This window comes from Cyprinus carpio, chromosome A7 (genome assembly GCF_018340385.1).
Source record: "Cyprinus carpio isolate SPL01 chromosome A7, ASM1834038v1, whole genome shotgun sequence".
NCBI lineage: Eukaryota > Metazoa > Chordata > Actinopteri > Cypriniformes > Cyprinidae > Cyprinus > Cyprinus carpio.
In genome coordinates, this window is record NC_056578.1 from 11,653,287 (window position 1) to 11,681,087 (window position 27,801).

At 39.1% G+C, this 27,801-nt stretch overlaps 1 protein-coding gene across 2 annotated transcripts; it reads right to left on the reverse strand.

Moving 5' to 3' along the window:
• Window positions 1–267: 267 nt before the first annotated feature.
• Window positions 268–27,801, reverse strand: LOC109094016 (zinc finger protein 638-like). Of its 2 annotated transcripts, none has more exons than XM_042759648.1 (25): window positions 27,665–27,801; window positions 9,904–11,338; window positions 9,060–9,121; window positions 8,943–8,981; window positions 8,471–8,835; window positions 8,154–8,377; window positions 7,449–7,592; window positions 7,183–7,281; window positions 7,044–7,099; window positions 6,664–6,896; window positions 6,549–6,580; window positions 6,304–6,438; window positions 6,015–6,146; window positions 5,717–5,758; window positions 5,492–5,623; window positions 5,162–5,278; window positions 5,052–5,077; window positions 3,138–4,956; window positions 2,938–2,997; window positions 1,945–2,859; window positions 1,533–1,824; window positions 1,107–1,427; window positions 914–1,024; window positions 628–749; window positions 268–489 (listed from the first exon to the last, which is right to left on the reverse strand). In XM_042759648.1, exons 1-25 carry the CDS (start codon window positions 27,784–27,786, stop codon window positions 406–408), a joined length of 7,119 nt encoding a protein of 2,372 aa, XP_042615582.1. In that variant the 5' UTR covers window positions 27,787–27,801; the 3' UTR covers window positions 268–405. The 2 variants fall into 2 exon arrangements, with proteins under 2 accessions (XP_042615582.1, XP_018963234.2); XM_019107689.2 differs by lacking the exon at window positions 27,665–27,801 and adding an exon at window positions 13,987–14,223.

The window sequence follows — 27,801 nt, forward strand, 5'->3', positions numbered from 1 at the left end:
ATTTGTGAAACGCTGCATCTCCAAATATGGTGCATGCATAGCATGATTGCAGCTCATCCGTAAAGTCCTACAGATCTTTTTGTTTCCTTCTACTTCGTAATTAGAACCTTCTTTATCTCTAGTGAACCAGATCTCAAAAACTTTTAGAAGTCATCATTAGACAGTTTGCCCGTAATCATTCTGAAAATGATATTTTTCATTACAGATTAGATTACATTACAATGTAATAGACATTTCAAAATTTAAAGATGCACATAAAGAGACATGTCTGATTATATGTAATCTTTATTTAGCATGAGCCAATGTATTTCATTCTAAACAAGAAAAATTATAATAAACCTTTACAACAAAACAACTGGACCCATCTGTTAACATTAATACAAAGGAAAAAACTCTTAATAGGGGCTATTCAGAAGCAGAAATATGACTGGGCGTTGTCAGTGTTGAGCAGCCACCCTGCTTCTGAGACTGGAGCTTCTTGTAGTATTTCTAGAGAAGAGAGAAAAAGTATAAACTGTATAAATAGATGTGTTCAGTCTTGAATAAGAACAGTACTTTAATTTAAAAAGGTACCAGTATTTTAAACCGGTAAGAAACTGACATTCAGAATTAAATCATAACTTGTACCTCCATGTTCTGGTAATGCTTTAAGCTACTACAGTGACTTTTCTTAGCAGTTTCCTCATTGCCATAGAATAAAGAGCAGAGTCTGCAGAAGAAACCCGTCTTGGGCACCACAAAGTCAACCCCTATGAAACATATATAAAAAAAAAAACAACATTAAAGATAACTTTACTTGGAGAATGCATTTGATTTAGCCATTGTTTACAGTATTAACAAAGATTTTTTTTTTAATATAAAGCCAATAGATTGGTTTAACTGATGTTTGCATAATTCCTAGTGGATCTCTTACCAATGGGATTGTCTGGGTTAAACGGGGGCAATGTGAAGTCTTCAATCACAGGGGCCTTCTTAGCCTCTGGTTCCTGTGTCGGCTCAATCTCCCGCCTTTGCTTGGACTCTTCTGCAAATGAAAACGGAAGAAAGCAATAGGTAAGAACACTGGCACCAACAAATGCTAAATAACCATCAATGAGATTAAACACCTTTGATTGTGGATTTTCTGTCAGAGACTGGTGTGTCGACAGTATCACTTTCTGTCTTTGCAGAGTTGTCACTATCGTTAGCTCTCGCCTTGTCCTCTTCTGACCCTGAAAAGACCTCTGCAGTGACCACTGCAGCCGATGAATCTGGAACTTTCAAGGTTTCAGCCTTTTGCAGTTCTGGCTTAACATCGAGATCCATGGATTCGACGGCTGAAGGAGGACTCTCAGCTGCCTCTGGTTCACACTCCGCATTTGTCTCGGGCTCCTCTGCGTCTACAGGACTCTTTGTGGACCCTCTTTGACCTCTTGTGGATCTCCTCACTACAGAGAGCAAAAGGAGACAATAGTGCTTACACTTAGAAATACATCTCATCTTATCGAGAGTGTTTATCGAGAAGGAAACTCTGCTTTCTCTCTTTTACTCACCTGGGGTCTGGCGTGTTCTCTTTTTGGCCCTTGTAGCTTTCTTTTTAACTTGTTTCTCCTCTTTGACATCTTCACTGGGCGGTTGTTCCTCTTCCTCGTCCCCTACTTCATCCACGGTTACAAAGTTCATCTTGCGGAGCTCTTCAAGGTCACAGGCATCCTCTTCTTGGCTTGGTGATTTCTCCGCCTCCTCTGGTATGATTGCTGTTGTGGTGCTTGGCTTGTCTTCACTATGCTCCACTTCCTCAATCTCCTCATCATCACCCTTAGCCTCATCAAGGGTTACAAGAGCCTGGAAAGACAAAGAAGAGGTCATGTCAACCTACAAGATCTAAACCAAACCAATGTAGCCTTAATGAGTGTTTTGAACACAATTTGGGGGACAGCAACAAAAAAAAAAAAAAAAACCAACCTCAGGATTGAATGAATCAAACTCCTCCTCTTCATCAACAATCTCATCCAATGTGACAAGGCCTTGAAGTTCTTTGTCCAACTGGTATTCTTCACCCCCCGTTTCATCATCTCCAACCTCATCAACCATTACAAGCGTCTCAGGCACTTCATCAGCCTTCGAATGCTGTTCCTCATTTGTTTCATCAAGAAAATCTTCCTCACCCTCACTGACCTCATCAAGAGTGACCATTGCATCTTGGGATGGAATTTCAGAGTTCACAGTTGCCTCATCTTTTTTGTCCATCACTGGGGCAGAGGTTTCAGGCTCCTCGGGATGGACATCTTCTGATTTCTCTAAAGTTTCTGCAGAAGTTGGTGGACAGCCTTCCTTCTTTGAAGGAGAGGAAGAAACTGACTGACTTGGCTCAAATTCATCCAAGGCCCCAATGCCATGGTGTTCTTTCATGGTTAAAAGGGTCTCAACATTGCTGTCCATCTCTGCTGAAGCAGTTTCTGCTACAGTACAAGGCTCTGTTGTCTCGTTCTTAAGCACAACGGTTTCCATCATTTCTGTTCCCAGCGGTTTATCAGCACTCTCTTCCTTAAGCTCTTGCTTTTCTGGTTTTGGAGATGCAACAACTTCTGCAGCTGGTGTGGTTTCTTCAGTCTTGGCTTCCATTTTATCCTCACATTCAATAACTTCAGGTTTTCCAATCTCAGAAGCAATTATCGTGTCAGTTAGTTTTGTTTTTTCAGCTGGACCAGACTCTGCAATAGGAGAGACTATGGAGTGGGAATCGGGTTTGTCCTGGATCTTCTCGTCCTTGGCTGGAGACTCAGTATCTGAGACCGCAGTGTCCTCTGCATCATCCCCGACTTCATCAACAGTCACAAACTCATCAATGTTAAATGGAAACAGTTCCTCATCTTTTTCCTGGAAAGCATAAATTCTTAATCAGCAATCCCTAGCTTCATTTATTAGACTGCAAACATGTTAAATGTTGAAACGTACCTTTTCAGCTGTCTTTGTTTTTGAGTGACTTCTTGAAGGCTGTGAGTTTTTACTATGACTCTATAAAAAAGCAAATAAATCAAGCGAAAAAATTAAAATTTCAGAATGATTAAGAAAGTGAATGAGAAAAACAGAAACATCAAGGTATCATTTCAAACATCTTAAAACAATAGCCATATATTATAGTTAGTACACCTCACCCTGCGATCAACATCATGCCCCCTTGAACGCTTTGATGGGGGGCTTGAGCGCTTTGATGGAGGGCTGGATTCCCGCCTGCTCCTCCGGGAGGAGGAGGACCCTGAATATCCCCCACGCCTGGTGCTAGGGCCATCTTCCTCTGAATTACTACCCCTGCTCCTGTGCCTAGATGTAGGCTCCTTCTCTGGGGATGAGGTGTCCACAGGTTTGCTCCTGGACACTGAGTTCTGAGACTTTTTCTCTTTCTCGGCCTGAATCTTTTTGCTCTCAGCTTGAGTGGTTTTCTTAGTCGCTTGAGCAGGCCTCTTTGAGCTTGATGGACCTTTTGTGGTTTTCTTCTCTGCAGCTTTTTTCTCCATTTCTGCCTTCTGTCTGGCTTCTTCTTCAGCACGTTTTAATGAAGACTGTAAGCGACACTGATGGACAGCTAATTCAAGGGCCTTCAAAATCTCCTGTGTAACCGGAGGAAAGTCCAGAGAATTATCATCAATCTGGAAGGGCTCATGCACCATTTGGGGACTGTTTGAGGCACGTGTAACTGTGACAGATGAATTACTGACAGTTTGATCAGAAGTGGAGGGTAGGTCAGAGGCAGGATCAAAGGGTGGAACAGAGTCAGAGGCAACAGCTACAGGGACATGCTCTTCAGCAGGTTCAGTTTGATTATTAGACTGAGGATTGATGTCCATCTCTAAAGGTTCAGTTGGTCTCAAGTCACTGGCTTGGCCCTCATTTTCTATCTTGAGCTCATGCGTTTCCAAAACTTCCTCTTTCACATCAGTGCCTTTGGTAGATTCTTCTGGACTCTGGGTCTCCATGGCCTCTACTGCGGTTTCCTCACTGCTAACAGTTGAAGCGACAATCTCCATTTGTGACTTAGACTCAACATTATTGTCGTCTTCTAACATTTCACTGTCAATTTTGCCTTCTTCCACAGATGTAGGAAGCAATTCTTTGGGGACATCTTCAGACTGCAGCACACTCTGATCATTTTTCTTGAGCGAAGTCCCTGTCTGATCGGTTGTGTCTGCTAAAATGGAAGTTTCCGAGGAAGCCAATTCATGCCCTGCTTTTGCAGAATCCACTGGAACAGCACATTCTCCTGAGGGAACTGAGGATGCAATATCAGGCTTTGTTTTCCCAGACTCAACTGAAACTTCAGATTCTGAAGTGGAAACAGCGGATGCAACTTCAAGCTCTGTTTTTCCAGATTCTGTAGCAGGAACAGAGGATCCCAATTCATGTTTGTTGTTTGGAGATTCAACTGAAACAGCAGATTCTAAAGCAGAGACAGATGATTCAACTTTAATCTCTGCTTTCCCTGACTCAGCTGAAACAGCAGATTCTGAAGAGGGAACAGAGGATCCAGTTTCTAGCTCCTTGTTCTCACTCTTAGATTCTGTCATGGGAACTGAGGATCCAGCTTCACGCTCTTTTTTCACAGATTCAGTCTCAAGGGTCCCCATGACAGTTTCATTAACAGCTTGTGTATCCTTCTTTGCTTTATTCTCAGGAGTAGCGGTTTCTCCATTAGCAACTGTAAGGTCTTTGGGAACTGCAGTAACTTTAGTTGCAGCTGTATCAGCATTCACCTTTCCTTCACCAACACTCTCTTCCAAACATACTTCATTATTGCTTGTACCAATACTTTCCTCTGCTTTAGCCACAATAATAGCATCAGTTTTGGGAGTTTTGTCTTTTGTGACAGGTGGATCTGCAGTAGATGCAGCAGAAGCTGCTGCCACAGCCACTGGCTTCTGAGCTTTGACGGTATTAGTTTTTTTTGTTGTCGCTGCTGTTGTACCAGGAGGGTTCGCTCTAAGAGGAGAGTTAAACATGAGAGAGAAAATTTAGACATTTCCAGAACCCTTTGTATAGAATAAAAGCAAAATATTTAATTTCTTCCCTCTTACCCTTTTGCTACTGGCTTCTTTTTTAGCTGTTAAAATAAATGACAACATGGTTAGTTGAATTTTTAATTAATTGCCTCTGAAAAAGAACTGAGGTGATGAGGTGAAACTACCTTGACTGGTTTGGCTAGTTGGAAGTTAAGGGTATTGTTCTGGACCACACATCGAAACTTGAGGAAGCGACTGAAGATAGCCCTGGCGTTGGCAGCACTCTCCATTTCAAAAATAATCTGAGATTGAAAGAAAATAAAACAATAACGCAACAGTCAGCTAAGCCACATTTCCCTTTAATAGAAGAAAGTAGATTTAATAAAATGGAAGATGAATGTTTGTTTATAATCACTATAATACTGTTTTTCCTGATTCTCTGTAAAGATATTATGCAAGTAAAAGTAAAATTAAGATTGTTTAATTAATATAGAAGTTGAATTTGAGTAGCTTACCCTGCCATTCAGAGGCAAAACTTTCTTGAAGCCACCATAGCGTTGAATTATGGTCTCTACTTCCTTGATTGCCCCAAGTGTTTTTGGCACATTACTAACAATGAGAAGGCGTTCTGGCAAAGTAACGATTTCCTGCAGTCAGGAGGGAAAAAAGAGAGTCTGAGACATGATACAGGATATTCAATTTTATTTTAATTTAGTGTAATCTTTGTGTCATTTACTTACAGGCGATTTCTCAATGCCCACAAGTACTCTGAATACTGACTCCTTTGGGCAGATAAAGATAAAAAAAGATTGAATCAGTCAATAGTATTAATGAAGCAAGTATAAATGTACTTGAGACATAATTCACTCTCTCTTTGATAGACAACAGAGAGTGTTCATTACTGTTGCATTTTGAGGTGAGAACACAGAAATGTTTAATACATTTAGTTTAAGTACCAAAACATACATAAAATGTTCTTGGACATTTATATATATTTTTTTCTATGCATAACTTGACAGAGATGAAGAGCACACTCACAGTGTAGTTCAGGTCCACAGGTTGCATCATCATCTTGATGGTAATCTCTTTGTCTTGCACCTTAGCTGGTGTCTCAGAGTAGGCCTTTACCATTGCTTCAACTGCTTCTGTGCTGGGCATCTGCAGATAGGCCTAAAAAAAAAAAGCAAATATACATACTGTTAAAGTAAATACAAAAAATTAAAAAATAATAAACATTAATATAACAATGTAATAAGATTTTTTTAAAAAGCCATCAACTCATTTTTAAAATCAAGGATTTTTGAATGTAATTTCCTAATATTTTTACCTTTTGTTGAGTGAATGCTATGACAGGAGTTGCATTGAAGCCATATGGTTTAGCAAGGTTGATGAGGTCCTCCTCAGTAACCCCTTCCTCTGGAAGATTCGTAATCTCAACAATATTTTTTCTCCAGGGTATTTCCTGTAGTTAAAGAGAGAGAACATAAGTAGATGTTGTTTAACAAACTGAATGTTTTTACATGTGGAATCAATAAAGAAAAAACAGTTTGGAGGGAGAACATAATGACATACCTTCTTTACTAACTTCTTGACAACTGCTGTCTCTGTCAAATTATACAAGCAAAAGTTATAGAGATTATCCTGCATGACCGTGAGAACAATTACAGATGAAAATGTATTAACTTACCTGAACCCTTAGCAGGGAGTTTAGCTTTAGCTGTCTGTACAGTCTTTTTGGGGACACTGGATTTTCCCTTGGTTACTTGAGACGCCTTGTTGGGGTTGCTTGGTTTTCCCTTAATTACTTGAGATGTCTTGAAACCTGTCGCCTCTTTAGCTTTAGCTGACTCGGGTGCCTTCACTGGGTTTGCACTCTTTACTTTTGCTGATTGGGTTGGTTTTGTTGTAGTCACCTCTTTTCTGTAATGAAACACAAATGCATTTACATAACCTTTTGTTATGTGTGTAAATAATGCTTTTATGTATAACTCAAAAATAGGATATATATAAAAAAAATCAACAGTTATTTCTAGATAGACTGCAAAGCCACTGCAACTTTGAACTTACTTCTTAACAGGTTTTTCGGTCTTAACAGATTTTCTCCCATCATCATTTCTTGCATCCTACAAAAATGCACAAATTGGATTTAATGTCAGGGCTAGGTATGGTTCATCTGTAAGGTGACTTGACAAAGAGTCAAACATACCTTCTCCATGCAGACCTTAATAACCTGTCCATGAATTGTCAGGTTCTTACAGTTGAGCAAAGCTTTGGCATCCTCCTCTCTCTCCATACACACTGAGGCCTGAAGAGAGTAAGAACCACAGATGTTTGCAACAGCTACACAAACTACAATTCAAATGCACATATTTGCATTACATTAGCATTAAAAAGTAAGTTTTACCTGCACTGTGCTGTACATTCAAAAATCAAAGCAAAATAAATAAAACAAATGGTAAATGTTATTTTTACCTCATTAATCGCCTTGAGGAGGATGGCAGTATAAATCTTGCCAAAAGGTTCAATGGCATCATTCAGTTCTTTGCTTGTAGTCCCATGAGGAATTTGCATGAGCCTCAACAAACAAGATGTGCCAGGGGCATCATTGGGTCTTGGCCACAACATGCAGAAACAAAGAAAGATAGCAATTAGATTTCATACACAGTAACCTACATTCATCGATGTTTTCTAATGACCCTGATACAGGGTTTCCCACACATTGATTTATTTGTGGCGGGCCGCCACAATATCAAAACTGACCGCCACAAATAGATTTTCCAAAAGGCTTTGACTTCATTGAATAAACATGAGCACTGCACGTTTCAAAATCAAAAACCAATGGGGGTGTTTTTATATCACTGTATTTCAGAAGGAAACCGATTGTATTTAGAAAAATTTCGATTTCATTTTCATTTAATTTAGCATGTAATGCTTGATAAGGCAGCGTTTGTGAGCTCAGCGCTGCTTTGCAGCCTTTACCGGAGAATCCTGTATCTCTCCCGCTCTTAAAGCGCCTCCTGCTGGCAGAAAATGAATTTGCATATATATGTATTATGGGGGCGGGGGAGTGCCGCCACAAATAGAGTGTAAGGCTGTGATAGAAATACAACAATACAATGACCTCAAAGCCAAAGTAACAGAGAAACAAACAGCCTTTACTGCAATATGAGGATGTACCTTTGGAGTGCCGGAGGACTTTGAGGTGAAGGTTCTGCTTGACTTGGAGTACTCAGCTCTCTTAGGAGGGGAAGGCCGTTTCCAACTACTGCTGCCACTGCTTGCCTTTGACGAGGAAGTAGTGGAACTACTTTTCTTCTTTGCTAGCTCAGCAAGCAGGGCTGGTGCCAAGGATTTCACCACAGCCTTCAAAGTATTACTGTCTGTGATTGAGGAAAGCTCAGCTGTGGGCAAGAAAAGAACTTCCTGCATTAGTACAGTGATTTGAAAGCAAACCGTATATTTCATTGTAAAAGCATTGCAATGAAAGATCTTACTTGAAGACATGAGTTTCATGGCCAGTCGTTCACTACTGCTAGATCTCTGCTGACGGGAGGGGCTGCTCCGCCGGGGGCTTGAATGGCGTACCGGAGAGCGCCTACTGTAAACTGGAGACCTTGACCGCTGAGATGGTGGACTACGGGACCTCCGTCTGTAAGGACTGACTCGAGATTTCCTAGGGGGGGACCGGCTGTGACTTCTGGAACGCCGGTACTTTCTAGGGCTTCGGGAGCGGGAGCGTGAACGCGATCGTTTACGACGGCTTGAGGAGTCATGGTGCCGCTTCGGGCTGGGGGATCTGGAGTACGAGTGCGATCGGGTGTGCCGCTTTGAGCTGCTGTGTTCTGATTTGGGCTCAGGTCTGTGGATGAGTGACACAGTTTCAGGGCAATTTTCTTAACATCTTAACATTAGGTTAATTCTATTTCTAGATCTAAATGTCCATGATTGGATATGGTAGGGATTTACCTTGAAACAGAGACAGCCTCAACATTCCAGTCAGGATATCTATAATAACAAAATACAAATGAGAAATTTTCCAGTGGAAATCTTGAGCAATAGAAGCCAATTCTAAAAAACACTCACTGTTTCCTAAGACGTCTACAACTCTCAATGTGAAGATTTGTGTTCTGATGTTCAAGCCAGTCCTGTTAACAAACAAAAAGCTTTAATTATCAATGTTTTTGCTTTAATAAATACTTGTTCAGTGTCTTAAATTGTGCAAAATAAAAAATAAATAAAAAAATAGATCCACAAAATTTTGAATAGAGAGCTAAAAACTTTCAAAAAAAGAAAAGAGAAATACCAGAAGTCCAAATATGAGACATGATAAAGCTTGTTAAATCCACTATCGGTTCATTAGAATAAAAAGTCCATGATTTTTGAAGACAAAACTTTTTCCGACATGAAAAATCCAAAGCGTTGCTTCAGGTATTACGAAGATGGAGATCGCCATCTGCCTTTTGTCTTCAGCATTGTGGAAAGTCATCAGGTCTGCCTTCACAACAGGTACAGTATTTTTTTCAGCCAGTCCAAAGTCTTAAACTAGGTTTCAACAAAATGGTTTTTCATCGGGCTTTCCTCAGGTTCCCAGTAAACTGACTGATAAATGTCCTTCTGAAACTGGAATTGGCTTGAAGTAGTCAAGAGCAGCCAGTTATTATCTACTCTATTTACATCAAATTATTGGCAATTTTCTCTTAACCCACACTGAGGCAACTGCACAATTAATGAGCAATTTAAGTTAACAACCATTAAAATTTCATTACAGGTTTCTGACATTTTATTTCATAGTCAAATTTAGTACAGTTTTAGCTCAAAGTTCACCAACACATTTAAAAGAATGAAACAGTAAGTGAAACCCTTTACATAAAAAAAACAAACAAAAAAAGCTTTCAAATGAGGCACTACTGGGTAAGAAGATACTCACCTTAATCTGGATACATTCAATGTTACATAGAGAGCATGTATGAGGAAAGATTCTTGGAGTAGCTGCTGAGTAATCGTTCATCATGGTCGGAGTTGGAAGCCTCTTCGTGGTGGGCACACTGATTGGAGGTGAAAGGAATGGGATCCAGTTAGGATTCGGACCTCTGGAGATACTGTCAACGCTCATCAAAGGAAGAACACCAAGTAGAGGTGGAATCTGCGACGGAGGTCGACTGGAAGGTGGCAGAATAGGCTGGGAAGCAGATGGTCTCGCTGGAATCATCTTAGTGGGTCTCGGATCTACAAGTGGAGGTTTCTGAAGCTTTGGAACTTGTACAGGGCCTGGAGCTGGTTGACACGGCTGAGGATGTTTTTTGATGTCCATGCCACTGAAGGGTGGTCCAGAGACCTCCCTCACATACTTTGGTGACTCTTTAGGCAGGTGTTCACTTGCATAGCTATCCGGGCTCTCCTCGTGATAGCCAAATTTACTAGAATGTCCATAGTCAATGACTTTGCTGTATTCAGATCTCGCATCAACGTCCCTCTTCGCTTTACGCATTCGGATGTCTCGTAAAATAAACGGTAGGTTGTCAGGGGTCAGCTGATCATCTGGATAGTGGCTTAGAAGTTCTAGGTCCTCATTCGAGAGTCCAAAACTTGCTAGGATGCTGCTGGCACTTTCAGAGGTGTAGCGTGAAGGCCGCTGTCCTGGTGGTCGCTGGCTGTCCAAACCACTTGATCCTCCACCAAATCCCGTAGACTTGAACAGCTGTGAAGAACTGGAAGGACGATCCAAACCTGGAGACGTGAAGAGCTTGCCTGGGGCTTGGTATGTGGACCAGTCCACCTCATCAGATCGTGAAGTCCCTGAAAAGCCGCTCCCGGAGGAAATCACTTCATCCCTTGTATCCCCTCTCATACGGGGATCTGCTTTTTTGGGCTGCTGGAGCATTTGAGTGAGAAGGCGAACTTCCTCGCGGGCTCCCCGAAGGTTCCGATCTATGGCGACTTCGAGATCGGGGGAAATCTGCGACTGGCGCTGTCCCAGTGAGAAGGGCTGGTTGACCATCAATCCCCCGTGAGAACTGGATATGGAATCTGGGCCAAGACGGGCTGCCCCCAGCTCCATTCGAGGCTGTGACCCAAGACCAAACTGGCCAGGCACAACGGGTCTCTGACCACTGGGGAACCGCCCTCCACGGGGATTATATAATGGATGTGACATGGTGACCTTAAGCAAGTGGAGCAAGGTCAAAGCAGGTGAAGCAATTGCAGGCGGGGTGACGCTTGTGCCAGCAATTGCATTCAGCTGGTGCAGTGCCAACTGAGTCTTTATCTGTCCCAGCTGGAGGGAGACAGGGCCTAAAAGCGGCAGACTCCCAAAATGCCTCAATGCAACAGGGGGCACACAACTTTCCAAGAACAATGAAAAGCTGGAAAAATTAAGGAAAAAAAAAAAAAACAGAAAGGGTTATTGGCTTGTCGTCTTCACACAGAAATGGCAAAACGGGTTGTGACCATTTTCCCCTTCTGTAACACACTCTCAAATCTCCAGCCTCTAGGGTTTTAAACAGGTTTCCATGTCTTCACTGAAGAGGAAAAAACAGCAAGCAAGGACAAGAGAGACCAAGGAAAATATCATCACAGTTTAGGAGTATCTTCACACAACTTTCATGCATGAGTTTTAGTAGGGGTCTTTTATCGCCTGAATGTAAACAGGGAGGGACAAACATGCCTCAAAACTGAACAACATGATAGGCCGGACTGTTAATTTATAGATATTAAAAAACTAATTTATTAATAATCTGTGAGCAGTACTTCAGCATTTTACATTAATGTTGGTTTGATATAATTAGAGTCTTGATCTTGTCCATCCCTGTCAAAGATCACTAATGTGACTCCTCTTCATGAACATATCAATGAAAAAATAGAGACTAAGAATATACTTGTTAAAAAAAAAATTAACTAAGCAACCAGGCAGTGTTGCCAAGTCCGCAGCTCTCCTGCGAAACTATGCCATTTTTATACTGTTGCCGCGGGTGTGTTTTTTTTTTTTTTTAGTCCATCCTACTTCCCTGGAACGCTATTTCTAAATCCCCTTTCACACTGCGATTCCGGAAAATACACGGGTAATGTGTCCAGGCAATTGTTCCCACGTCACTAGATTTTGCCCCTTTCACACTGCCAGTGATTTCCCGTAATTATGCATGCGTTCACACACAACCCGTAAAGGTCCCGTAATGACACGTGACATCAGGGTGTGACGTGTAATGTACGAGTCGAAAACGCTAGGCACGTTAACTTTCACTTAAGCTGGTGAATGATCTCAGCTTCCGCGTGGATAGTGAGGAGCTAACTGATCTCTGCTTCATTACAGTTGGCACATATTTTTTCGTTGCGAACGTTGATCTGCCTTCAAAACACCCGCTAAAAGAGTCGCGCGATAACGCGCGTCATCACTACGACACACCCTTTACGGCAGTTCTGGCTTTTGTTCACACAGAGCTCGTTCCGGGACTGAACCCGGCAACGCTACTAGGTCCCCAACCCGGGATCGATCCTGGAATCAATCCCGGGACGTGTTTGCGTTCACACAGAAGGTGATCCAGCAATTTTCCGGGACCAACGTGCAGTGTGAAAGGGGCTTATTAGGGTGGTTTTGACCCCGAACACCATTTTGACAGTCAATTTCCCCTGGAACAAGATTGGGCTAGATTTGAGCACTGATTTGGCCTGGTTTTGTTTCGAAGATTTGCCAAACCTGCAACCAGGGCTGCTTTTTTTAATGCTCTCTATGATCTACTTAGGCATATAGTGTTTTTGGGACACACAGTCCAGATCAAATAAAATAAAGATGCGAGTGGTGTAGCCCTACAATTAATCTCTCTCTACGTCAAGTCTTTCCAACAGAAAAAGTGTCAGAAAAATCAACAGGAAACAGAAATCACCACCCATTTTAATTCTATGTCACAATTTCATAAAAAAATAAAAATTAAAGATTCACCAGGTATGCATTTCAGTAATGGATCGACTACTTTTTGTTGAAATATTATAAAACCTTTTTCCCCCCTCATGAATAACGTGCACTAAAAAACCGCATATAAAGACCAATATTATGCATTAAGTAAATGAGGTCAATTTTGATTTTGACTTTAGAATTCTTTTAACTGATTGATGCATAACATGCATATACAATTTAAATGTAGCATACCTGAATTTAACAGATATCGGAATTTAATAGAACGCATGCAAAACTGCATCATCAAACCTCCATCTGAAACCCTAAACCCACTGGGTTTTGGATTGCACTTTCTGTCATTATCCCGCAGGAAGTGTTTTAATGGGAACATTTACTGCAAAACGAAACTCAGACGTGAGGCCGCATCCAGTGACTGAACACAAAATGTCCACTGAACAGCAACAGACCGCCTCACACAGCAGCCAATTCTGATAGCAGGCCTAAACCTGTTTTAGACGTCAACCTCTGGACACTAAACGGAGGTAAGTTACTCTTCCGGTCATTAAAAAGAGCGAGACAAAAACACGAGATGATATTTTAACCCCAAAATCTGCTTCGGTTCCCCTCTTGACAAAATAAGAGCACGTGTACTGCAAATGAAGGGCATAAATCAGGCAATATCGTGTACACAACTTTCAAAAAAATCATGTTTGTCGTGACTGAACAGCTGACCAATCGATAGTGAGGCTTTATACCCAAACAATAATCTATAACGCTTCCGTTACGAAACCGCATACATCGCCCGATCGAGCGTCGATCGTTTTAATGGAAGCGTTATAGTCTGTATAGGGTGGTAACATTATGTTTTTGGCCAGTGTACCTCATACAAAACGAAAGTAATGTTTAAATACACGCGATAGGAGTGATCTGATGGGCAGATCGGTCCTGAAATCAACCCGATAACGTTACATGCAGGCCTCTGGCTCTGCTGCTTCGCCCCGTGTATAGTTTACTACGATCTCAGTCCACGTCGAAGGAAAAATGATTTTATTCCACAAATAAATTACCACATTTACACTAAAAGTGTTCATAACACGGTGAAGATGCACTACAATAACATACCTGGTATTTTAATGTGCAAAATCTTACTGAGGAAATCCGACGAGGAGCGCGCTCCACTTTCTGGGAACTGTCGGTTGACTCGGCTCGGCTCGCGTCTCAGGCGTGATCAAACGATTCAAGAGTGGAATCACGAGTCAGGAAAACCAATCAAACCCGAACTCTTGTGACACGATACCACACAGTCTATGCACGGAACACGTTCAGTCCTTCACTTCTGACGTAAAAACTAATTATTTAACGAGACTGGCGCACTTTTGGCATAATAGGAAAAAGAGACCGTTTTTACGTCGTTTCTTGTAAACAGCAGGGAGGGGATCGTTTTCCTTCAGGGATCTCCAGGAGATGGCAGTGTTTTCATTTTTGACTCTTCTTTCAGGCAAAGATCAGGGCCTACAAACACTTCACTTCCCTGTCTCAAAAATTTACAGATGCAAATATTCACCCAGACCTCTCTTTTTTTGTTTTCATGAAAGATTTGTGCAATACCTTTCACTGATCCAGTTGTCGAAGTACAAAAAAAAACTTTAAAAACGTCTGTTTTTAACTCTTTTACTATCTTTAATGATATGTCTTAAATTGTTTTTTTAAAAAAAATTCTTTTCTCCACTGTGTAATGTACTAAACACCCCATTTTTCTTTTTAATTTTGTTGCCATTGTCTATTATTTTAAAACATTTCACGCCTCATATTCTTCAATGAAGCTATATATTTTTATCTCTATATTTTAGCGCATTTTTAATAATGTGTGATTGATGACGTCATGGTTCACCTTGTGTATAACAAAGCAGCTGTAAGTAGTTATTAATTGTACTTGATTGCTATATTTAGGCTTAGTTTTGTGGAGTTCGTACTTTACTTGAGTACACATTTCTGTTGTAAAATTATATTTTTGGCTCCTTATAAATACTTTTGTGAACTTATGAGGCATTCGTGGCCTAAAAAACAGCATGTGCTGGTTAGGTAGGTTCTGAAGCATGACTGCTGGTTTGAGCTGGTTTAAGCTGGTCACATGCTGGTCCTACGCTTGTCGGTGGGGGAGGGAATGACCAGCGCTCTCTTCCACCCTCAATACTAGGACTGAGGTGAGACCCAAGGCACCGAACCCCCAACTGCTCCCTGGGTGCTGCAGCACATGGCTACCCACTGCTCCGGGTGTGTGTTCACGGTGTGTGTGTGTGTGCACTTGGATGGGTTAAATGCAAAGCACAAATTCCGAATTTGGGTCTCCATATTTCGCCACACGTCACTTCACACTTATACTTGAATGAATGAAACTAACCCACTGTGTCTTAATTCCAAAAAATGTTTTGTTTCAAAAATGTTTAACTTTTAAATACTAAATACTCCGACTAATGTCTGAGTAATATTTCGACAGAACTGCTGCATGTTGATGTTCTTCTAATCCTCTAGACGAGGTCAGAGATGTTGGCAAACTAACATGAAGAAAAAGTAATCAAACAAGATTTAGATTTCTATTATTAGGTATATTTATTTGATTGTTAATTAGACTATTTGAGGACATCTGGTATGATATCACTGATGTATTAGCATGATTTGCAAGAAACATTGCATCGACTACATTGTTGATTTTCAGCTCTAACTAATTCATAATCTGCTTCTTACCTTTAGAATTAGTTTGGCTTGTGATGCTGATAATGTCATGACTGAAAGAGTAATATCTAGACTGGCAAGCAGCTTTATTTAACCCAGGTGATGTCATGTAACATATTATTTTTGACCATTGCCAAACATTTAGATACGAATAAACAATGTTTTCTTTTCCTGTCCGTGAATATTTTTAGCTCAGTTTTTTTAAGATGCTTTTTTTTAATACTTAATGTTAAATTAAACAAGCTCATAATGTCTTATCTGAGCAATAGACTAAATCTTATTTTAATCACTTTAACAGAAAGCCATTAGCTTTAATGGAACATTACTGCTTATACAAATTAGGTGCTTTTTGTTTTGTATTTTTTAGTGCTGTAAGGAAACACCCTGATCCCTCTCTGGCCATCGCTTCAGATGATATTCCTTTAAATAGCCCAGAGTAGCTGTGTTATGTGGCTGATGACGTCAAACATCACACACAACAACTTATACATACAGTAAGCCCTAGCATGCTGTCATTCCCATATTATCATGTGTGAGAATGTGAACCTCTAGAGATTTCTGTAACACAGATCTATTTCATGTACTTTCTGTAAATCATAAAATTTTTTATCACGGTTTCCCAAAAAAATATTAAGCAGAACAACTGTTTTCAATATTTATAATAGTAAGAAATGTTATTTGAGCACAAAATCAGCTTATTAAAATGATTCCTGATTGTTCGTGTTCATCATTAATGCCTTCATAGGAATAAACTACATTTTAAAATATATTAAAAAGTATTTAAGTATTTTATTTACCGTTATATACATTGTAATAGTATGTCACAATATTACTTTTTTATTGTTTTGGATGAAATTTTATTTTCTGTATTATTTGCTTCACTGTACTAAAGAGTGTTCTTTAGACTGTCTCTGAGTGCTTTCAGTTTGCTTCAGTTTGCTTGAGTTTTCAATGAGCTGAGAGATAACAGGAAATGTTTGTGTGTGTGTGTGTGTGTGTGCAAGACAAGTGTCAGATGAGAAATGCTATTTTATACCTAGATTCTTAGAAAATAATTTGCATTTAATGCTTAGTAACACATCTAGGGGACATAATTGTTGGATACCTTAAATAGACATATGTTGAATGTGTATTATGACTGGATGAGATAGAAGCATCCTGGTTTGATAAGGATATAAATACGGAGTCAGAGTGTTATTCAGGGTCGCACTCTGCAGTCAGCTTGCATGACTATATGACTGTTGAACTTTTTTTGCAATAAAAAATAAACATTCTAAAGACTTTTGTCTCATACATTTATGGAAATAGAAACTTGCCACCACAATTGTATTTTAGATCAAACAAGTGCTGCCATGGTGAGCATAGGAGACTTCTTTCAAAAATATATATAAACTTTTGATTTCAACAGTAATGTAGGTTAGTAATGCTACTCAGTTGGGAATTTTTTTATGGCCATAAATGAATCAAATTCTCTATTACATCAGTTTGGCAATCCCAAACTCACATCCTGAGTATTTAATGTGCTTGACCACATGCTAATCTACTGGGCAGAAGAGAATGAGTCTGGGCTCTGCTTCCCAGAAACATTATACAGTAAGTGGACTGTAGAAGTGATTGACACCAATGTTTTCTACAATCTATTTAGCTTTCTAATGCTTTTCAGAGACTCAGCAGTAAACAGTTAATTGTAGTGAAAGACACAGAAGAGAATATTACTTTCACACTTGCTTCTAATCCTATCGCTCATCTAAGTTATCCTTTGTCCCTCTTTTCTTCTCCATATCTTTCTTACTGGCCCTGGTTTATGTCCAAATCCAGCATAGTGACAGACCAAAAACATTCAAGCTCCAGGGGCCAATTTCAACCAATAACAGTTTGGACACAAAGGGAGAGAGAGCTGGCCGCACTGCAAACACTCAGACATGAGCGGCAGAAAGAAAAAGAGACATGATGAAAGGTGTAGTTTGCACTTCAAGCAAGAGCCTGAGACTTAGATAAACTTTCACCCTTTTCATCCCTACCCCTTCAAGCATTATTGTGGACAACTTTGGACAACAACTTTGCACATACTGTAGCTACATTATCGGCAGCTGGCATGACACAGTTTGTCTTGTCTGGCAGGACAAATGATGTGGACAGTGAGGGGTCCCGTTAACAGATAACTAACGAGAATAAATGGCCTCCAGGGGTTGGGGGAATACCTGCCACTCAGCGTTACAGGACAGACTCTCCCAGAAGAACTTCAGTTCTTAAAAGGTCATGATAACATGATAACATAATGTCCTCATGGCAGATGGAGCTCAGGCTACAAGTATTTGCAGTTTGCATGTAACCCGCTGGGTCTTATTTTAGATGTCTAAGTTTACTGTGTCAGATCATAGAATCATTTACATTATATATTGTGCAAGCTGTTTATTATATTAATTTATTATTTAAATAAAAATAGCTGCATGGCTGTATGTCTAAGAATATTAATGTTCATGTCACTGTTTGTCTTTGTGTGTGTGACACTGTGCACCATCTATACGTGACTATAGGCCGTGTATTATGGACAGGCCACTTGCAACAAATTCTGATTCATCATGTGGCTTTCTATTGTACCGCCTGTATTATTTTGAAGGTTATTATTATACATTTTAATATGAAAAGCAGATTTCGGTGTATCGCTTAGTCTTAGAGTCTTAGAGTTTGTACTTGACTAATTTGGGCCCAGGTCAGGAAGCAGACAGACTGGCTAAACTGATCACCTGCTAGCCACCTCACATCAGAGAATTCAGTTCATTCTCAGCACATAGAGACATTTAATGATAGATCCCTGGTGACGTTTGCACTGGCTACTGTATACAGGCCACCAGGGCAACATTCAAACTTAAATGGTTTAGCTCCTCAGTACTTGAGCGAGCTCATAGTGCATTATAGTCTAGATGGCCATCGGGACAAGACCAGGGGAACCAGACCAGTCCTCTGCACAATCTGACCTGTGTTGCAGCCTGGAATTAAACCACACTATGCTGTTTTTGTCTGGCCAGAGGAGACTGAGCCTTGTTTCTCCCAAGATTTTGTTTCTCCATTTCTGTCACCGATGGTTCTTTGCCACTGTTCCCTTTGGCTTGCTTAGTTGGGGATGCTTAATTTCTGGCAGTATTGTCGGCTTGATTGTATAGACACTATTGAAAGAGAGCTGAACTGGATGATGACATCACTAAATCATCAATGAACTGACCTTAACTGAAAAATTTACTGTTTGTTATTGTCCTCTTGCATTATTGACACTATTTTCGACACAATCTGTATTGTATAAAGCATTATATAAATAAAGGTGACTTGACTTGACTTGACTTAATGGAATAGATCACCCAAAGATTTGCAACATCTGGAGACATGGATTTTTGAGTCATAAATCATTTGCTTCAGTCATGAAAATTTACTCACCCTCACACCATCCAAATAAATGGTTATATCAATGTAAAACTGAAAAAAAAAAAACTGAAAAAAAAAAAGATTATATTAATGAAAAATTAATGTTACTGATTTGGTTTAGTAGTCAGTATGAAAGAACATACTCTCACAGCATGATTTCTTATGGATATCTGTTGGTTAGCTCAAATGTGCTGGTTAATGTTTCCATATTCAATTCAAGTGGGCTATGGTCTCGTCACCCCATCTGAAATTAGTTCTTTCAGCTTCTTGGCACCTTCTATTTCAGAGTAAAGACACACACAGATAAACACTTACACACCCTCATACAAACACATCCCCTTTAACCTTCTCCCACAGCCATATTTCAGAATTGTGCTGGCGAGGCTTTTTGTGGTAACAGTGTCCTCAGATATGTTCACCATCTTTTCTGCTGTAACTGAAAACAGCTTGCTCCTCATTTGAGCTGTCCTCATCTAACTCCTTTTCTTCCAAAGCCTGTTCCAGGTTCATGTGTTTCAAGCTATGATGGTTTCTATAAAATCTCTCAGAAAATACATATTTTTGATTTTGAATAAAATATATTTCATATTTTATAGGTTAATCATTTTAAAGGGGTCATCGGATGCTACATGCACTTTTACAAGTTGTTTGAACTGAAATGTGTGTTGGCAGTATGTGTACACAACCACCCTTTAATGATAAAAATCCACCCAGTGTTTTTTTTTTTAATCTACTCAAATCTTTACCCATTTCTCAAATCGAGCCGATCTCAGATGACTTTCTGTGTAACATCACACAGACAAAGGCCCCTCCCACGACAGTTTGATTGACAGTAGCGTTTCAGCACAGACTGGACTGGGGCACGTTCAAGCTCACACCGGTGCGCAACGTTTTGCTACGTTTTCCGGGTTGAACGACACGTTTCCTGGAAACGGTGTGCAACGGTGTGCAACGGGTTTGAGATGCGTTTTCTCTTGTTTGGTGGGTGTGTCAGAAATGTCGGCCCAATCAGCGGCAGCATGTATATAAACCACGCGGTATTAAAGAGACACCTCGCACAATGGGTCCTAGTAAAGTAGTTTACAAATGTGTCCGCTGCAGCTCGGTATATGCAACAATTGAAGACATTAGAAGACATGTTTGCCGTAAGAGTTTTATAGTAAAATATAGCATATCACCATGATGATGTAGTTGTTTATATTTTTAACTTCATTGCAAGGCAAGTTTATTTATATACCAAATTTCATACACAGTGGTAATGAAGTGCTTTACAAAAAATGAGAATGATAATTAATACAAGGTATTTAAAAATTAAGAACTAGAAATAAAATAATTTAAATTAGAATTGATTAGCTACCAGGAGATAAAATAGATGTGTTTTCAGTCAGAATTTGGTAAGATGTTCTCTTTCATTCTGGACGGCAAGGGCAGTGACTGTAACATCGAGGGTACTTTGCAGTATTAAACAAGTATTTATATCAATATCATCAGGCTCCGAAAATTCTTCAAAAAGAACACAGAGAATGGCCTTCTCAGCTGCCATAGTTGCAACGCTTGCGTCATCACAACAGGGTGTTCAACACGCCACCGTTTCCGTTTAAAAAACGTTTTGCAACGTTTTGTCGGGGCTGAACGCAGCCCTGGTGTTTTACCTTAGACCCGCCCTGAGTAAGCTATCATCAGTCCGCCATTGTTTCACCACTGGAGCAGATATAGACAAGAAGGACTCCTAAGCGATTGAGGTGTTTTGTTGTTGGATGTAATAATGAACAAAGCAGTTGTAATTTACTCCCGACATCTGAGCAGCTGAAGATGCAGTGGATTTCGTTTGTTTTTAAAGGGAATGCGCCCCTAATCTACATAAATGCGTCTATGTTCGTGCAAGACATTCAGCTTCACCCACAGAAGAAGTGAGAATAAGGTTTTTTAAAAAATCTTTTCAAATCGCCTTTCCTAATAATGTGCTAATTAGCAAGTTTCACGATGAATGCGGCTTAAGTAAACAGTCTCTCTGAGAGCGGCTCGGAAGAGAGGGGCGGGGTCAGCAGAGCTCATTAACATTCAAAGGATGTGGTCTGAAAAGAGCTGTTTTTGACAGGGTACTGGGTAAATTTTAATCAAACTATGTTACAGACTTTCCATTAAGACCCTAAAGAATCATATCAACTTGTGGAAATTGGGCATCGAATTCCTATCAAAGTAATATAAAGTTGCTGTAAGTAAGCAAGTCATAGACCAATAGGTAAGCTGTGAACCCCCTGTATTTGCACTTGAGTTTTGGGACTTTAAATCAGCATAGCTTCTCTGAATTACCTTACACAGGGTTCAAGAGTTTCTGGACAGTTAATGGAACGGTCAGTGCTGCATTACTTCTAAAAATGTTACATTCTTTGGACATCTTGTATATCCAATATTATGCTTTACAAACATTCTTTATGCCTGTACTATAAGACAATGTGTGCTTACAGTGGTACTGTATAGGAGTGGGTCACGATATTCAAATATTCGATTAGTTGATTTAATTATAGAATATCGAATAGGTTGTGCGATTATTGTTTTAAAAAAATCTCCCCATGTTTTCCCTGCTGATGCGGTGGTGACGTGTTCATGTAAGAAGAGGGTGGCGCTGCCAATAACGCACCTAAAAGTTGTCAAAAACAAAAGAACCCATTGTCTCATGCACACTGTAGACTTGCATGGCATTAAAAAAAAGACTCGCGTAGTTTATAACGGTTACAGTAACTTGGGAGGAGTTCTCTGTAGACTCCTGACTGAGTTGTGGCTCAATCCGTGTTCAGAAAGGTGCGGAAAACAAATAACACGTTCTAGGGGAGCCACTAAAGGGAAGTGGTTAGCCTCTTGCTAACAGTAGCCTGTTACATTACAGTAGCTACATAACATTTCACATACCACAAAAACAGAGTAAAGAGAGATGACTGTAAAGACTCTAATCTTGTAAAATGTGTGGTAAATACTGCTGAGTGCTGCCTGTACATGTATCGGGAATCTTGAAAGTAAAAGTAAAAAACAAGCGCGCATTCATAAGCGATTTCAATGCCCTGCATATTAATAACGGCTCCCTGATGCCTGCAGTTTATATACAGTATAATTATCGAACGATATAATTGCGACAGAAGATATTGAATTATATTTTTCCTCTCATCGTGTGTCTATTCCCTTTATGGTTTCCATTTTTTTAATGGAAATGTCCTAGCCTTATGAGCAGTTTATTTATGCTAATCGACGGACTGTTATGTTAATAAGCGCCATCATTCAGTTGTGTTTATTATATTAATATGTTACAGCATGTTACAATCATTATATGTCTTGATTTAAGGTAGCCTATCTTCTGAATTAAACAGTTTATCATACAGATTGAAAGCGTGAATCCCGTCTCTCTCCCTCTCTCTCTGTTTATGGGTGTTTCTGTGTGCATGCGGGGGAGGGGTGCAATTTTCGAATTATAATCGAATAATACCCTACAATTTTCGAATATTATTTTTGCTTGGAATGTCCATCCCTAGTACTGTTAGGGCAACAAGCTCTTAACTTGCACACACAGAATCACTGTAGACCATGCATGCCCATTAAACACATCCAAAAACATATGTAACCTTCTGAAGGAGGAACCCATAAATCTTGTTAAGGGGCCCAGATATAGATATCCACTACTGCCTATCTATGGTCCTTATGGCATTAAAACTGAACCAAGGCCAAGAGTCAAGTTTATTCCAGCATGTGCTAAGAACATATTCACTGATTCTATGGTATCATAGATGTATAAACTGTAAGTGAATTCATTTTTAGTATGATAAAATGTTACTTTTTTCCAAGCTTGTTGTAACTTTTGACATGCTAATGTCACTCTGTCCAGTGTGAAAGATGAAAAGGAACATCATGAAATTTATTAGTATTCAGTTTCTGCTAACAGCTAGTGCCATGAGACTATGATTAACACATCTAATTCAGCCAATAAATCTTGCCAAGGTGTTCAGAATAGTCTGGTCAGACTTTCATCCTTGTATTTATCGTTGGTTTGACTTCATGTCAGCTGATTTTCCTTACAGGTAACCTCCAGAATTCTATGCAATAGTTACACGGCAATAGAAACAAACACTACAGGTCAAATTTAGGAATTAAATATCTTAATTATTCCAAACAACCAAAACATTTTTAATTTTTTTTTTTTGCCTTTAAAATAGATATTAATATTTATCTCGCTTGTAAATGGCAGTCACTTCAAATATTGCCTTTTTTTAGCAGCCTGATGATGATTTATACAACGAAATAAAGCATACATAGAAAAGGGTCAAAAGAAACCATAATGTCCTGGTGTCAGGCACGTGCAGGCATCAAAGGTTGCTTAAGCACCTGCCCTTTTTCTTTCTCCAGAAAAAGTGCCTTTTTTATGGAGTTTTGCTTTTATTTATTTTTTAAATAGATGAATATATGTGCGCGTGTCTGTTTTCTGTTTGCGCACAGCTTTCCCTGTTAAAAAAAATAAAAAATCTAAATACCAGGTCGGTTGGGAAATTTGAGACACTGTTGAGTTCCGATGCCTTTCTCCTTCCGCAGCACAGCAGTGCAGCACACAATGATCGGCACATGCGCATCACAGACAGGCAGAGAGCCGCAGAAGTGAGGCTCTCCAGTCTCCATCCCTTTAGTTTTGGTGTGGAGGTGTGACGAATAAAGGACTAAGCTGCCCGTGCCTCGAATTTACAGCTAATTATCCAAAAGACAAATATAGTTAATTTTTCTTGCTAACATCCATGACTCATGAGAGCTACCATAAAGTTTAGCTAAGGCAAGAGGAAGTCTTATAGGTCAGACCTGTGCGCGTTCTTTCACTGCATGATTCATTTTATTAAAATGAATTTAGAATGATCACAAAATTCGAGATATAGGTGCAGAAATGTATATGTATATAGTTAATCAGTATCACGCGAAGACCGAAAAAGCAGCATGATTACAAATGTGAACTTGATTTTATACATCAGTTTAAGAAACAACAATTTAATATTAAGACACTTAAGGTTTAGACACAATATTGACTGTTTTTGCTCTATTTTGCCAACAAATATAGTTCCAATTTGCGTCTCTGAGCAACATGACGCGGTTTTGTTCCTGAATGAATCAACAATTTTAATGATTCGGTTCAATCGCAATGACTCACTTATTAACAGTGACTTGCTGGCACCTGCTGACAGTTTTAATTTCACATTTAAAGTATCTTTTCATTTTTTTAAAATAATTTCAAATATCAGTATTCAACGTTTTATGTTTAAAATATCAAAACGGTATTAATGCATTTGTAACTGCAGGTTAAATACATTCATTAAACAGTGTGTAAATGCATCTAATGCCACTTCTAATGCAGCTTCTGTGTTTTCTTTGCACTGCAAAGATTAATTTTGTCAATACTGATTTAATTTGCTTGGTAACAGCCCAAATGACTTATTGTTCTAATTGACTGATTCAAATTAAGAATTTTACTGAAAGGATGATGCACACTTTTATAAAAAATGCCTATAAAAGGTAAAAATCAATTTTAACGTATTGAAAAAGACTCATTTCTATTACTACTGTGTACTGATCACTGCACAGAATATGCAGAATATCAAAAACTTTAGGAGTCAGCTGTCCACGGTAGACAGCACAATAACACATTCAGCAAAATATTGTCTAATTATCGTTAACGATGAAATCCCAGAGAATATTGAGATACATTTTTTGTCAATAACGCGCGCCCCTAATATATTTAACATTTTGTTTAGAAAAAATTTAAATAAATATGAGAAGTGCCCTTTTTTTTCACTTGAGCCCCTGCCCCTCAAAATGTCTGTGCACAACTCTGCCTGGTATTTTTGTCAACGTTCAATCAATGGCATAAGCCTGTGGCTGTGACTACTTCCAGAACAAACAAATCAGCGTCATAAATCGTTTCATCAAGCTTTGGGATCATAATCACAGCTTTATTTTCCAGGCTATATCACCGGACTCGATCAGATGTCAGGGAAGCGACAGCAGATTGTCACCTTCTGTACTACAACAGTCCACGTAATCATTTTTAGAAGATATCTTCGCTTACATTTCATCATTAAATTGATAGTCAGCTAGCAGCTAACTGATGCAGTGAAGGTCATCATTCAGCATGGTTGATGGCATGATCATGGTGTCATGATTATCTTTAAATTCCAAATTTGTTTGTTATCAAGACGAGTATAAAGAAAATGCAGTTTTTGATGATCACAATGACACAGAGAGTGATATGCACGATTAAAAATATTGAGGTTAATAATGATATTTCTGCAATGATGATGATGAGAACAATGACAAATAAAACAAATGATTTACAAATGAAAGATGAGCTGTGTTGGGATGGAAATGGCATATCAGTCTGAGCATAATGGAGGTGCTGGAATTTACAAGAATGCCACAGAGAACACACTGTGGGTTTCTCCAGACAGTCTCGCCACAGTCCCACATAACTATTATGTGCAAATGTCAATGTCAAAAGCCCAGCTCAAAGATGAGCTGGTTGTTCATTAATGATATGATTGTGAATGGAGTCATTCACATTTCAACAGTCCTGTTCATGTAGTTCATGTGGTTATATCATGCTCAAACATATAATGTTTGTCTTGTAGCGGTGTATTTTTATTTATTGCCTTGTCCCTCCATATGCGTAAATACTATTTATTTATTTACTTATATAATCATTTTATATAAATGTATAATATGTTTAGATATTTATAACGTAATACCACAAATGCTGTCAGTAGAGTGAATTCATATTAAATCCTTAATGTTCCTATCCTCAACAGAAAATGTCAAAAACGCAATTAAGTCAAAACTGAAAATGATCTTTTTTGGTAATTTAAATTTAGCCTTGTTAACCTTATTTGTTCACCTTTTAAATGTTAGATTGCTCATCCATAGAGGTTCCGAGTTTGTTGGTGTTAGAGAGCAATGCACTTATGGCCACTGCCCCAGACAGCAGAGGAAGAGCCATTGTTAGCGTGAAGAATAAGGGAGGAGAAAAGGATTTGAATTGGAGAGAGAACAACAAAATCCTTTCATCCACAGAATTAGTGGGTTCAGCCGGGGATGGAGGGGAACATACCAAAGCAACAAACAGTCCATAATAATGGTACTTTTAAGTAGCCCTTATAGCAAATACTGATTTAAATTAAATGTAGAACCTAGATTTATTAAAAGATTGATTGTTGGTTCTTTGTTTTGACCATGTCTTTCATTCAGTTTAATGTGGGAGATCCTGTATGTGTAATGTTATCTGAACCGGTGTTAATCTGGGCTGAGTGACAAGAGGAAAGCAACATGAAGTAAGCAACAGTATCCTCTAGTCATGTGATCAAGAGAATGATTCCAGGCCCAAAATGTAAAGCTATGAAGTTCGCAAGAACGGGAGGGTTCTTAAATATGTTTCCAATTTCATGGCAAAATCTGCATTTATTTTAAAGAGAACTATTATCATCCGTAAGGTAACAGTTTTTACACTGTACTTCAGATATATTAAAACAATTACCAGGCTGATTTTGACATTATATTACAGGCTTGTCTAACCTCATGTTGAGATAAAAGGTTCAAGAGTGCATTTTTTACATAATAATGACATTCTTTTGCATAATAAACTGCAAACACAACAGGTGTTGGTCCCTACAGGCAGCCGAAAACCAACCCCTTGAGCTTCTTGTTTTTCATGCTAGTTGGTCTAAGGACCATTATAAATGAATACAAGATGGATTATATAATTAGACTATTGCTATCAGGGGATACTGACTCACACGAAAGGAATGAAACCAGACATGACTAGTCTATGATTACAGACGCCTTCACCAGCAAATTTGATTTGATGTGACATTGCCAAAAAATCTTTTTAAAGACTTTGCAGATCATATTCAAATTAATACTAATTCATTTCATAGAACTACACAGCAGAAATACATATTCTTTAATGAGTATTTTTGCCTTGTTTTTCAGTGAAAATATGGAAAATCATTAAAACAAGTTACATGTAACTGAGCAACACCGTAAAACATTAAGACTTTTTTCATAGACTGTGTCTTGAACAGAAGTAAATTTTGTCCTATTGCACTGAAAAAAAAAGAAACTTGAACTTTTTAATACTTACAAAAGCAAGTGAAAATCAAGACAAAGTACACTAATGTTAAAGATACATTCTCTGAAAACAAGCCTCGGTAATATTTTAAATACATTTATCTTGTTTTAAGGATTTTTAGAAGTATTGTTTTTTTGCAGTGTAGGTAAGTAATCACTGAAACCCATTTGAAAAGTTGTTCTTCTACCTTGTACTTCTGGAAAGTCAATTGATTTATTGTCAACATAAAATTTAGACAACCAAAAAACAGGCACATGAGCAGGACACAAAACGCAACAAATCTTACATCCAGACAGGTTAGTGAATTAAACCCGGTACGAGGGGAGACAAACACAAATAACATTTCTTGTCTGTCTTTTTTTCAGAGCCAACATTTTAAGCAACACATTTTCAGATACAAGTAATGCTTAAGCGCTGAATCTGGATCAACTCCTACCATGAAGTAAATCACAACTGATCTAAAATCAGAGTAATAGGATGGTGTTAAAACACGTCTCCACTTACCTATTTGGGGCATTTGGTTGAGAGAAGAGAGCCAGGCTATTAGCCTGTTTGTTGACATTGTTAATTGTGATAGCATTTGTTGAGCCATCTTGGGAATTTAGTTTCTTATTGTTCTTTATCATACTTCTGCACCAGAA

What these genes read in the sequence shown, in the direction of transcription:
- LOC109094016 (XM_042759648.1), bottom strand. Translation starts at nt 27,786, where the DNA reads ATGATAAAGAACAATAAGAAACTAAATTCCCAAGATGGCTCAACAAAT. An exon ending in CTGTGGACCTGAACTACACT is followed by an intron (nt 5,759 to 6,014) that starts GTGAGTGTGCTC and finishes ATCTGCCCAAAG; the next exon opens with GAGTCAGTATTCAGAGTACT. An exon ending in TGGGCATTGAGAAATCGCCT is followed by an intron (nt 5,624 to 5,716) that starts GTAAGTAAATGA and finishes TCCTGACTGCAG; the next exon opens with GAAATCGTTACTTTGCCAGA.